General features: G+C 40.2%; 1 protein-coding gene across 4 annotated transcripts in view; it reads right to left on the reverse strand.

Annotated features, from left to right (window-relative positions):
* chst8 (carbohydrate (N-acetylgalactosamine 4-0) sulfotransferase 8) overlaps positions 1-12,604 on the reverse strand; it is a 158,560-nt gene that overhangs the window by 118,352 nt on the left and 27,604 nt on the right. For all 4 annotated transcript variants that reach the window (XM_088297059.1, XM_088297061.1, XM_088297058.1 and 1 more), the window contains one exon: positions 8,587-8,720. In XM_088297059.1, the coding sequence (XP_088153185.1) occupies positions 8,587-8,716 (130 nt within the window). In that variant the 5' untranslated portion in view covers positions 8,717-8,720. The remainder of the gene's footprint in view (positions 1-8,586; positions 8,721-12,604) is intronic.

Genomic DNA, 12,604 nt, shown 5'->3' on the forward strand with positions numbered 1-12,604 from the left:
TTATGTTATTATAAATGTTTTGTTGCGGTAGAAGTTACAGACATTTGATACAGCAAATGCGGCCAATGGCACTTCTTGAAATTTATGTTAACACACTTTTGTAAACCAGGTTGCCTCGCCACTTGAATAAAAGTCCAAGTGTGAAATATAAATCCTTGCTCCGCCTTGAGTTCTGCAATTGCTTTAAAAGGTACCAGTGTTTTACGAATGACTATAAAATGTAAACCAATGAAATGATGCAGCAAAATCAAAATCATATTCCTCCGAATCGGAATTGGAATCAAATCAAATCATGAGCTACCCATAGATTGCCACACCTACTGGTTAGTTTGAAACGAGACCTACCGAGTTCCCGCGTGGAATTTATTATATATTATATAAGTGACAGTAGGCCATAATCTACTACGTAAACAAACACAATACTTCGCAGTCTCTGATTATTTAAAGAAGACAATTTACGGATGTTGCGGTTTCCTAAAAAGAAAATATTTAATAATTATGAAATAGTTGTTTTTATTTTATTTAAATCTGTTATTTGGTTTATTTAAATGTATCTTTTCATTGCCAGCAAACCATACATGACCAAGACTTTGTTGCAACTCTCTGCCTTTATCTTGACTCATCTCAAGTTGAGGCATCAGAATAGAATCAATTTATTATAAAATGTCGTCCCTTCCGTCATTTCAGGTTGTCGAGTGTGAGCTTACCATGTAGCCATTGTCTTATTTTGCCTCTAGATACTAATTCATTCTAACTCTAATTTGCTGCTCATAGCTGTTTGCTGCCTATCCTAACACATTTTATCCATACTACTGTGAAACGTGTACGGTACACCGAAGCACTTACTTTGGTATTTCGCAACTCAGCATTTCACCTGAGTTTAGCGATTCACAATTCAATTAGCTTCTCATGCTTTCTGTTGTTGCACACTTAGGTTACACCGATATTGAAAACCGTTTTTTGTTGAATTTAATTTCATCAAGCAGTTGCACGAAAAAAAAAAAAACATTTGGCTCCATATATATATATTTTTTTCTAAAGGAGACGATACACCTACTTAAAAATGATCTAATCCAAATTTTAATATGTGCAACTACTTGAAGAAATTTTTTTATTTTCTTTTTTTTCAATTTAGTCAGCTTGTAGTGACAGCGCCTATTGAAGTGTAGCTTATTTTGATGACGATGAGTTTAGGATCCGCAATGCAAAGCTCATATCTACTGCCAGTGCCCATAAACATGGTGCAGAACAAGTTAGCAAACAAAAACGCAGCTTCGGCGATCCCAAAAATCAGAGAACTCAATCTCAAAACAATAAATCGTACCAGCAGAGTTGGACAATCTTATTCCTCCACTCTGTCATGTTGTTTCAGGTCTATTGAGTCACCTTTATGCAATGCTACGATATCCTTGACCTTACTTTTTGTGCCTTTGCTGAAAAGCAGTGATGACATCATCACAGCGGATGTGCGCCAATAAACCTTGGATGATGAGAGGTAAACAAGAAAAACATTTGTCCATGGCTATGATGCCTCTATTACCACATATACTCCCAACAAATAAAAACGCAATATGGACCTCGTCCTTGTTATTTTTACGGTACATCGAACTACAGCTGTCCAGGGGGGAGGATACATTGGGCCTGTTTATGTCCATGCATTTCCAGATGAGGTTTTTTTTTTTTTTTTGCATTTGTTCTCTCAGCGAGCACTGAGAGTCACGGAAAATGACAAATGTAATTGTGTGACTGGCATATGGAAGTTATTGGCGAGCAGTATAAGATGGCAGCAAGGGAAAATGAGATTACACCCGCAAAGCTCTAGTGGCAGAGCTGTGGGCATTACCGTTAATGGAAAAAAAAAATCACGAGACCTGCCGGGTGCCTCGGTGCAAATTCCACATTCTAAATCCGATTGACATGACCCGGGTCTGCGAGAAGCCAGAGAGACAGCGATGCAGGCACCTGATACCCACAGATGCGGGAAAAAAAACGGATTTACCCTCCCCCCCCCCCACACACATTCCAAGCAATCCCAAAAGCTCTCAGGTTTCCTCTCTATGAAATAAAGGCTGCTGTGATCATTCGTGGCATACATCCACACCCATAGATGACGTGATTGAAAGGCTATTCAGGATGCTTTAACATTCTCGACGAGCTTGTAAACGCCAAAGAGACAAGATTCCCCCTCCTCCAGTTCCCCATTTCTTTGTTTTGGAAGGAAAATTGTATTTAAGGGGTTTGTGATGGACTTGGTTGGCCCGGTATTGCTTTCCAATGATCTTCACAATCAGGAGGGAATAGCGAGGATAGTGCCAGCACAACACAAACAGGCTTTATTAAAGGACCTTTGCGCATACTTGGAAGAGTGGGAATTTATTTCCCCCTCCCAAAGTTAAAAACCACAGTTGGAACACATTCAAAGACAAGCCAGTCCGGTCGCTCCAAGGGTCATCAGCACAATTTAATTACATTAAGAGACGGCTAAATTGGACCATGCAAACAGACAACGCTCAAAGGATCAGCGAGCTTAGGCAAAGGGATCACGTATTACCTCAGAGTGGTAAACAATATGGCCGTGCAGCTCCAGGTGGGCTCGGAGTGAACAGAGGAAGGTGGGTGCTTTATTTTTCCAACAACCGCTTTATTATATCACTTTTTTTTTTAATTTATTTTAAAAACAGTGGAATTGGTACGCCAGTCAAACTTTGTTTGGAATTGGAATCCATTTTCAACGGCAACATTGACTTGGCAAGGCATCAAACGACTCTCTAAAGACTAGAAAATGGAAATTTTAAACGTACATTCGACCCTCGTTATAACGCAGTTCATTCTTGCAGGTTTTAGCTCATCAAATTTTTTTTCTGTACTTATATTGGGATTGTGCCGTGATTATTTTTCCAACTACACTGTTTCATCAGATTCACTGAGCAATAAATGCACGGCAGGCGGCAAGTTGGTAAAACACCGGGAACGTCCAAAGTTTGGATCATTTCCTATTTAGTAAAAGGAACAACTGAATTAAGTTACACAACTCCATAAATAACTACTTGCTGTACATTGACAACTTGACAAATTTCTTGGGGCAAGTGTTGTGATGAAGATGAGAAAAACAGCTTTTTGTAACACAATCTAAATTGTACAACCCTCGACACATTGCAATCAAAAGGTTTCACATTAGCCGCTTCTTTTCAGCTCCCTGCATCGTTTTATACTCACCGCGCATTTGGCTAATAGCATTGTGGTAATGGCTGATGCTAATTGGCTCAAACGCTTAATGTTTTGCGGTGTTGGAAAAGAAGAAATCGGTTCATCATTGCAGTGTTTGTGTCAGTTTGTCTTGCGCATTTAGAGCAATTTGGCCTTGTGCTCCGTCCAGAATGACAGAAATTTATGCACACTGTTTGGCCAGCTAGTGTGAAACACAGACAAGCCTCAGTTTTGCTCCATCCGGCACGTTGTTGTAAATCTGGGGCGGCGACATTGACATTTCAAGACAACCTAGCTACATTTTACTCACTTGTCGAGAGGGTCAACAAAATTCACTGTTTTACTCCCAGCGTAACAAACCTTATCTACATTATACTCATGACTGGAACATTAACTAAGTTAGATCATTTTGATTACTTGTTGGAAGGGTAAACAAACTGTTGCTATCGTTCATTCTTAATGTGACAAAGCTTGTGCTTTACTCATTTGCAGTGGCGGGCCGTGCATTTCACTTTTCACACCTAGGCCTTCAGTGATGTCCTACTTAGTCCGACTTGAATAAATATCCCTGATAATACCATCATTTATGACACCACGGATGGACAAATGTACAGAAGCACACACTTGCGCACTACTAAGTGTTGGCCCACCTTGGCTCACGAGAGCGAGCTTCTCTTGAATGGTCCGTCTTGAAAATGGGCTTGCAAGTACATCTCACACATTGGGACAATTTAGAGCAGTGGTGTCAAGCATATGGCCCACGGGCCGGATCAGGTACACAAGCAGGATTAATCCGGCCCACGAGAAGATTTGGTAAAGTATAAAAATAAGTACGGCCCAACGGAATAAAATTCGCCAAATGGCTGATGTTAGTTGCCCACAAGTAAGATACACATGTAAACTTAATTCAATTGACTTTTGCCATAACCTTTCATCTTTTAAATTTTTATATGTTTCGTAAAATTCATTGTGGCGGTCAATCCGTAAACCCTTCGTTCAAAGTGTTATTCTTGATGTTTACAAGCAATGCTCAAATAATTAGAGCAAGTTGAACAAGGAATTAGAATGAAGGTCACTATTTAAAACCCAACCTTAACTCATGGTTGCAGTTAAACAAAAAACTAAAACAACAATACTATGATATAAATGTGTTAAATATGACACAGGAAACATCGGGACAGCATGCAAATAGCGATAATCTGCGTAATATTAACACAAATTGTTTGATGTTATAGATCATGCTTTTACTGCTCTGGCCCACTTGGTAATAGATTTTCCGCCATGTGGCCTCTGAGCTAAAATGACTTTGACACCCCTGATTAAGAGTGTTCAATCAACCTGCCATGCATGTTTTTGGAATTGGGGGAAAATCGGAGTACCCGGAGAAAACCCACGCGGGCACGGGGAGAAGACACAAACTCCACACAGGAAGGCCGGAGTTGCAATCGATCCCACGACCTCTGTTTTTGTACCCCTTTTGCAACTGTCCGACTAAGTACAACAAAAAACAGACTATTTTATGTCTTATGAAACGACCGTTTAAAGGGGGACACTGACGTGGAATGGAATGTCTCCAATCAAAAAAAAGCGCCTTGACTGTGGAACAAGAATAGAGGACAAATTTATGCCTCTGAGGACTTTCTATAAAATCAGTGGTGGACCAGAATCTTTATGCGTGTGTGGTGTTCTGTGTTGCGATTGTCAGAGCACACCGCACACAGCCCAACTCAAACTGTTAAATGACAGATTCGTTTATCTACTTGTGTGGCGTCCGTGACCGATAATCTTACAAGCCTTGAAAAATCCTCAAGTGTGTACCGGGCCTAACTCAACTATCCGTATGTTTTCCACTCCATACATTCAAACAAAGTCCTCATTTGTAATTCCGGACCTAATGTTCAAGGAAGGTACTGAAGCGTTCGTGGCTCCAATAAACAACTACTCTAGGGGGTGGGCGGGACGCAAGTCTTTAAGTTAACCAGTTCTCTTTCGAGGCCCATTACAAGCTGCGGAGCGCAGATAAAGAGGTGGGCGAAGATGACGATGAGGAGCTTTGTGAGGGGCAGATAAAAGCCGACACCCTATGTATTCGAACTCAGCTCTATTAGACATGAGCTCCCACCGGGCGCCACGCGACATCATGATGGCTCCAGGCGAACGTTCGCTCCTCGCGCTTCACAGAGCGTGCGGACTTCCTCTCTATACAGACGTACGCGCTCTCATGAATCATTCAGACAACTATACACTTATTTTCAATGGTCGCGCAAGATCGGATAAAAGGATGCGCCAATGCTGCTAGAATGAGTCTCTGGTGACAGAATTAAGAGTGACGCTAAATGGCCTTCGCATGAAGACAACAACAAATCTGAATAAATAGGCATGACACTTTCTCACCCTTTAAACCGATAAACCGTTGCAATTAACTAATTAACCAACCATGCTTTGCAAATTTTTTTTAACTCACTCTTTGGGAGTGAATGAACCTTTGCTACAATTTTACTCACTTGTGAAAATGTAAATGAAGGGAATGCAAACAAAGTGTTGTCGTCACTTTTTGGCAGCGTAAACAATACCTACATTTTAGTCACTTTCAGGAACTTGGCAAAATTTTACTCGATGGTTGAGAATGAAAAACCTTCGCAACACTTGAATTGCTTGTTGGCATAAATGAAACTTTTCTTCATTTTCTGCCAACGGGAATGAATCTTGGGTGTGTTTCACCGAGTATTTCAGAATATCACCAAATCTTACCTAGGTTTAACTCTCTTAATGCTGATGTAAAGGAAGCTAAGCTAAGATTACTCACTTGTCGGTATCAGTTCAATGAATTCGCTTGACGTTTCAATTAAATCACTGATTGCAAATTGTGTGTGACAGTCAGTGCTTTTATATATTTTATTTTTATTTAGTCTATTGTTCAAAAAAAAATACATGATCATCGAGATTTTAAAAACCTCTTTTACAAGAGTTTCCTGGTCAAGCTGTGAACTCAGTGCTAAACAAATAGTAGAGAAGTCATTTCAATTCTCTGGTGTCAGCAAAAGTAAATATGTTGCCGCTCTTGTCATTTTAAAAAGGTGTACCTGATTAAGTGCATATTTCTGCAAACAAGCTTAGTCGTTTGCCTTTAGCTATTTTTTGGTTTGCGACGCACACGCACTCACACACACATCACATCAGGTTCGTGCTTTGAAACTACGCTGGAAGGGAATGACCACAAAATAAAGAAATAAATAAAGTGTCGTCCCCTGCAGTAGGCGTGCAAAGAAAGCTGAATTTGCACTTTGCGCCATCAAAAGTTGGATTCAAACATACGACTCACAGAAACTAAAATTGGCTATGTAGCAACTGTTTTGAAAATTCAGCTACCGGAGGTTGTTTCACTTTTTTACAACATGAACTTTGGTAGGCCTGTCGGAAGAAGCCATGCCAAAACACACACGAGAAGTCTGCCACTTTGGTTGAAGTGACTCTTTTACAGATACTTTGTTCAATTTAAGAGTTAAAAACTAACTTATCCTGCAAGATTTATTTCAATTTTGACCTACAAGGCAGCCAGCCACTAATATGGTGAGGTTTCGGCATTTCGTATGGTTGGAGCTTGCAGGCCAAGTTTGCCGACTCAGCACCTTTTGCAGAACACTGAATTTTTTCTTCTTTGTTGAAAAGTAAGACAACATAAAAAAAAGGCACGTATGTCCATCATAAATCTGCCATTTTGCCTTGTCGAGGCCATTTTTCACCAAATAGAACATAATTTAATTACTACAAACGTCTGCCTCACAGTTCTGAGGGTCGGGTTTTAAATATGGGCTCCAGTCTTTCTGGGTTTTTGTGGGCTCTCTCTCGCTACTGCAGGTTCCTCACACATTTCAAAAATAAGCAGGTTGAGTTCATCTAAGACAAGTCTAAATTGTCCTCATGTGTGTGAATGCTTGCTTATCTTCATGCGCCCTGCAATTGATGGGCGCTCAGTACAGGGTATACTCCGCCTCTGGTTCAAAGTCACCCATCGAGAATGAATGGATGAATGGAACTCTGTTGGCATGACAAGTGATCTTTCACAGCATCTGCCTCGCTCTCCGATGCCGTCTTCTCACAAGATCAAGTGGCCTCGTATTTGCAAGGGTTGTCATATTTCCGAATAACCTGTGTCCATCTATGTCCACGTATGTGAGTTTTGTTTCGCAAAAAAAGGGCCATCATTGTTCTTTCTGTATCTGAAACAATGTTGCAATCACAGGCGTATTAGTGGCGTGGAGATTCCACTTGGGCTGAGTGGCTCTCGTCCAGAGTGGGAGAGTATGACACCGCTCAGATATTCATGAGGTGGTGCGTTGTCAACACACAAACCAGCGCTGTTCGATGCACCACGATTCGCTGGGGAAGCAGTTTTCTTTGGGGGGGTGCACAGGCATCACAAAGCGGCACTCCATCAGAATTTTCTTTGTCGAAGACAAACCGATCAATGCGAGACGGGAGGACGGACAAAAACCATCAGACAGAATGTGCGGGCTACACACAATATGGTTAGAAGGAAACATTGGAAAATAATTTGAACGAGTTGAGCCAACAAAAGTTTACATCAAACCTACGCAGGTACTTGGAGAACATGCAACCTCTACACAAGAAGGCCGGAGCCCGGAATCAAACCCTGAACCTCTGTACTATTTGTTGGATGTGCTCAAGAGTCGTGGCTCACTTACATACATACATATTAATTCACTCGCTCGCTCGCTCACTCACTCTTGCAACCTGATTGAGGACCCTTTAGCAAAAACAGTAACATCCGATCAGTGGTACCATGCTTTCCTAGTCACAACATTTCCATGACTGTTGCTTCTAAATCCTAATACTAGGTGCACCTGGCATGCCTGCATGAGCACAGAGACCTGACATGTATGAACTCCCTCCATTGCCATGGTAACTCTCACCCCAGAGACACCCGGATGGAACGTTAAAAAGTGACAGATTTGGCAAACAGGCCATATTACAGCTGAGTACACCACGTGTCTGAAAAAACAACTGAGTAGGCAAATCCGTGCTTGGTGCGTGTGTGCATTTCACACCTGCTAATTAATGCAGGGGTCCTTCTCATAGCCAGTATGTATGATATTGTATTGTACATGTAATATATAAGCACATTTTGGCTTATCTGTAGAGTACACCCCTCATTTACAATTGAGAAATAATCACATTAAGGATGTATTTAGTCTCGTCTTTAGTATTTTTATGTTGGCGGGATTATTGGTAGTATCTTTTTTTTTGTGTGTTGAATGATTGACATCAGAGGTTTTGTGAGGCATGGAAGCCAAACAGCTACCATCCTTCTATTCAGCGTTTGTTTTGTTTTTTTTGCATTTAGTGAGGAAAACTCACCAGCTATCTGCGGGTAGAAGAGAAGCAGTCCTCCGACAGCAAGAAACATGAGGACCAATAAGAAGCAGTGCAGCCTCCTCCTCCGTCCACACTGGGGTTCCATTGTCATACTGCACTTCTTCCCCAGCATGATTCTGTGGAAAGGGTGTATGTGGTTGGGGGCGGGGGACAAAAAAGGAGTGGCATTAACAAATCAGAGGGACCTTTTTCACTTTGATAAATGGCATGTACACATGACTATTTCTTGTCAGGTCGGCACCACAAGCAAGAAGCGCTACAACTGAAAACTTTACTAATTAAATTCAAAGTAGACATTATGTATCCGGTAATCATGTTTTTTTTTCCTGAAAATAGTAAAATGATTGCCCAAGTATTACGGATTTTAGGGTGAGGTCGTCATTGACTGTTGCAGATAAGACTGCCCATGAATAAAAAAAAAAAATCATTATACTTTTAATGTCTTAGTGATAAGCAGCAAGATTAGTATTTCACAACACAAAAGTAGTTAATATCATAAAATGAAATAATAATATTAATAATAGTACATCTTTGCTCACCCGCCCTTTAAAAAAAATCACGTCCTGCGGCTTTTGTCCACAAAACGGGTGTGTGTCCAGGACGGATTGTGTTGTTTTTTGCAGGCATTTTAGATTTAGTCTTGGTCTTTCAGACAAAAATGCTTTTGAGTTTTCGTCACATTTACTCATTCCTATTCGTCTAGTTTTAGTCGTTGAAAACCCCAAAAGGTTTTAGTCTAGTTTTAGTCGACGGAAACTCCCCCAAAAAGTTTTAGTTTGGTTTTCGTAAATTTAGCCGACAAAAAAAGTCACTTCATTATACATACTACGTGCCATGGTGCACTTTTTTGTTCTTTGCTGTAAATCTCCTGCAGGTGCGGCACAATTTGAACATTGCAAACAACAAGAAAATATTTTGCCCCTCTGAGCTGAACATGAGAAGCTTCTCCCCGCTCCAACTGGCACTGGCTGTATTTGTCTAAACTGGCATGATAAAAACCTCTTAGACTATTTAATTTGCAAGCAATAATCCATGAACTGGGACAAATTTGAGCTGCTTATCACCCCCCACAAAAAAAAGAATCCCACACCCCCAAAAATAAATAAGAGGCGTTGAAATGTTATTCCAGCTGGACCGACGTTAGTACACACACTGGCTGTCTTCCTGCTATGAATATGCAAATGCGCGTGACTACTCAAGCGCGACATCAAATCCACCACTTCCGTGACGTGGAAAGAACTGTCACGCAGCATCCAGTACTAAAAAAACAACCAAGAAAGAAGAAACACTTTAAATATGCAATGAGTGTCCAATGACAGCTGTGACATTTTTCGGATCTTAAATATGCAACGCTTTTCTCTTCAAATGGTGTCTGCACGTTCATATGTATGTTGTAAAGAAAATCATATAAACTAGAAGTGGACAACCTTCTATAGACAGCACATAAATAGTTACGAGGAGACCCAAAAGTTAACATTCAAATGATTTCATATTTTTTTGTCAACTTGGTAAGGGTTAAGGGCTGAGATTTCTTTGGGGAATCCCGGAATCCTTTTAATCACGGGACTGTGACGGGACACGATAAACATTTCACGGGTTCTGACGGGAGCTGTATTATGTAGTTTGGGATCGCAACACTGCAACCATTATGATAGCAAATGCTCCAAAAGTTTGTGCTGGTAAACATTCCGTCCGGAAAGCACGTTTTAAATGCTTAAACGTAATTAGCAAAACTGAAAAGTCTTTTGATCGGAAAAAGGTTCCCTGTTTTTTTTTTTTAAATAGAAAGTTAATAATTTTACTCTTTTGTGTTTTAGTTGTGATAGAACACGTCATTATCCTCCAGTCCTTGCATCTGTGCAATAGAATCTCTTCTCTGGGGAGAATCACCGGTCATTAGAAGAGTCTCCGTTTGTACGTCAGCAGAAGAAACAAGGTAGGATGCACAAAATGCAGCCATTTCTCCCAGCGGACTCACAAAATGTGCTGATCTCGTAACTAAAATGGGGCATCAATATCACCTACCGGTGGTTGTGCATCAGTAAAATGATTTCAAGTTTGAAATTTACAGTGGAGTAGCCACGCACATCCCACATTGCAAAATAGAAAAGAACGGAATAGACAAGTAGCCGACACTAGTATTAAAATATTTAATGAAAACAATATCATATTATTGTAATGAAAAAAATAATTTATAAACACAGAAATAAAAAATAAATAACAGATACGTTAAAAAGAAAAGAAAATTTCAACATCTCTGCGTTGTTAAATAAAACAGGACAGAGTTTGGACTAAATTTAAGTTCATGAACAATATTTATAATCCGTGTGTTGTCTTACGGGTCAAAAGTGTGCCACTGCTATGTGTAGCTGTAAAAAAACAAAAAAACAAAAAAAAAAACCATAGACTATCTTTTTTCAACTTGAAATTTTATGACTTTCCCTAAATAGACCCCATCATTCGAAAAAGTGAATTTGTTTTTGTTCATGTTTTCTTTTGGCCTGAACACCACTGGGGTAAAAAGATTGTCTTATGGGTCATTTTTGACCCGAGAATTATTATAAACCATTTAAACCCCACAAAAAAAAAAGTTCAAAGGCCACACATACACAATAATACACATTGAAACACATTCACAAACACACACACACACACAAAAGAAACTGGATTTATGTAGGAATTGAACTATTTGACCCGCACCTGCACTTTTGATCTGCAACTAACCCATTAGTTCACACACAACCCATAAAAAAAGTCTCAAACATTATAAAAGCATACTCAGTTTGGAGGATAGAAAGATATGTTGAATCAAAGGACCCCGATTTGGCTCCTTGCTGAAGCCGTGAGTAGACATTTCACGGTCCAAAAGGTCCTGGGTGAGATATTTTCAGGAGCTCAGGAGGAGCAAGAGGATGAACATGTTCCTGAAGAGGAAAATGGGAATGCAACCGATAAGAATGATACATCTTCAGGTCGGGGCATTTTTGCTAAAGAATAGCAGGATTGTGTGGGCCTCATCAATTTAAGACAGCAACCAGGGAAGAACAAAGTCACCAAATATAAGGATGACTTCAGTGCCAGCAAGGGGTTCAAACTGCCCATGTCCAGGAAATTCCATCCATCTTTCTCCTGTTCTTCACACTGCAAATAAAAAAAAAAGAAATCAAAAGCCTATGAAGCCATTGTGGAAGCCGTTTGGGGAGCTGAATCTTTCCTTGATCCACCTGAGGCTGCAGCTGGGTCAGTCAAAAGGAAAAGGTGCCAGTTCTGACCCTGGACGAAGGAGTGCAAGACAAAAGCTGTTCGTTGTACACGTGAGATGCGAAATACGTCTGAAAAAGCCCATTCTCACATTCGCGCATACTGTCCTACATGAGCTAAATAGTTGATGTGGAGAATTGTTCACAAAGTCAGGCAACATTTTGTTGCTTTGTTGTGTTCGGAAAGAAGTATTTTTTGTAATTCACTAAAAAATGTACAATAATTAACCGTTTACAAAAAAGTTCCAGATTGTTTTTTTTTTTTATCCTTTGAATATGACCTCAAAATTAATTCTCACGTTTATATAATAATAATAAACATTTTCTGTGTCAAAGAAAAGATTGCGGTAAGAAAATAAATCGACAATCGTCTTTTTAATTGTGAAACAAAAATACCCAACAATTAATTGAGTTGAATTGAGAAAGATTAGGTTGTTTCATCATGCGATTTAGGATTGAAAATTCAATGAAGCTGTACCCAAACGTCATCATATATCTGCATTATATCACACATGAGCCACCTGAGTACAGCAAACGCTACATCTCCTTGGGACACTGCACCCCTCTCCATGATGCAGCATGTCACGATTATTTCATTTACCACCACATTCCCAGCGTCGGTGGAAGCAAGGGCGCCAGGCTAATAAAAGAGATGAAAGCCACTTCAGGCATGCTTTATTAATTAATGGCGACATGCTGGTGAATAGGAAAAGCGGGGCGCCGGCTCGCGTTCAAAGCGG

Source organism: Idiotropiscis lumnitzeri, chromosome 5, assembly GCF_059441095.1.
Source record: "Idiotropiscis lumnitzeri isolate Australia: NSW breed Sydney's pygmy pipehorse chromosome 5, RoL_Ilum_1.0, whole genome shotgun sequence".
In the NCBI taxonomy this organism is placed as follows: Eukaryota; Metazoa; Chordata; class Actinopteri; order Syngnathiformes; family Syngnathidae; genus Idiotropiscis; species Idiotropiscis lumnitzeri.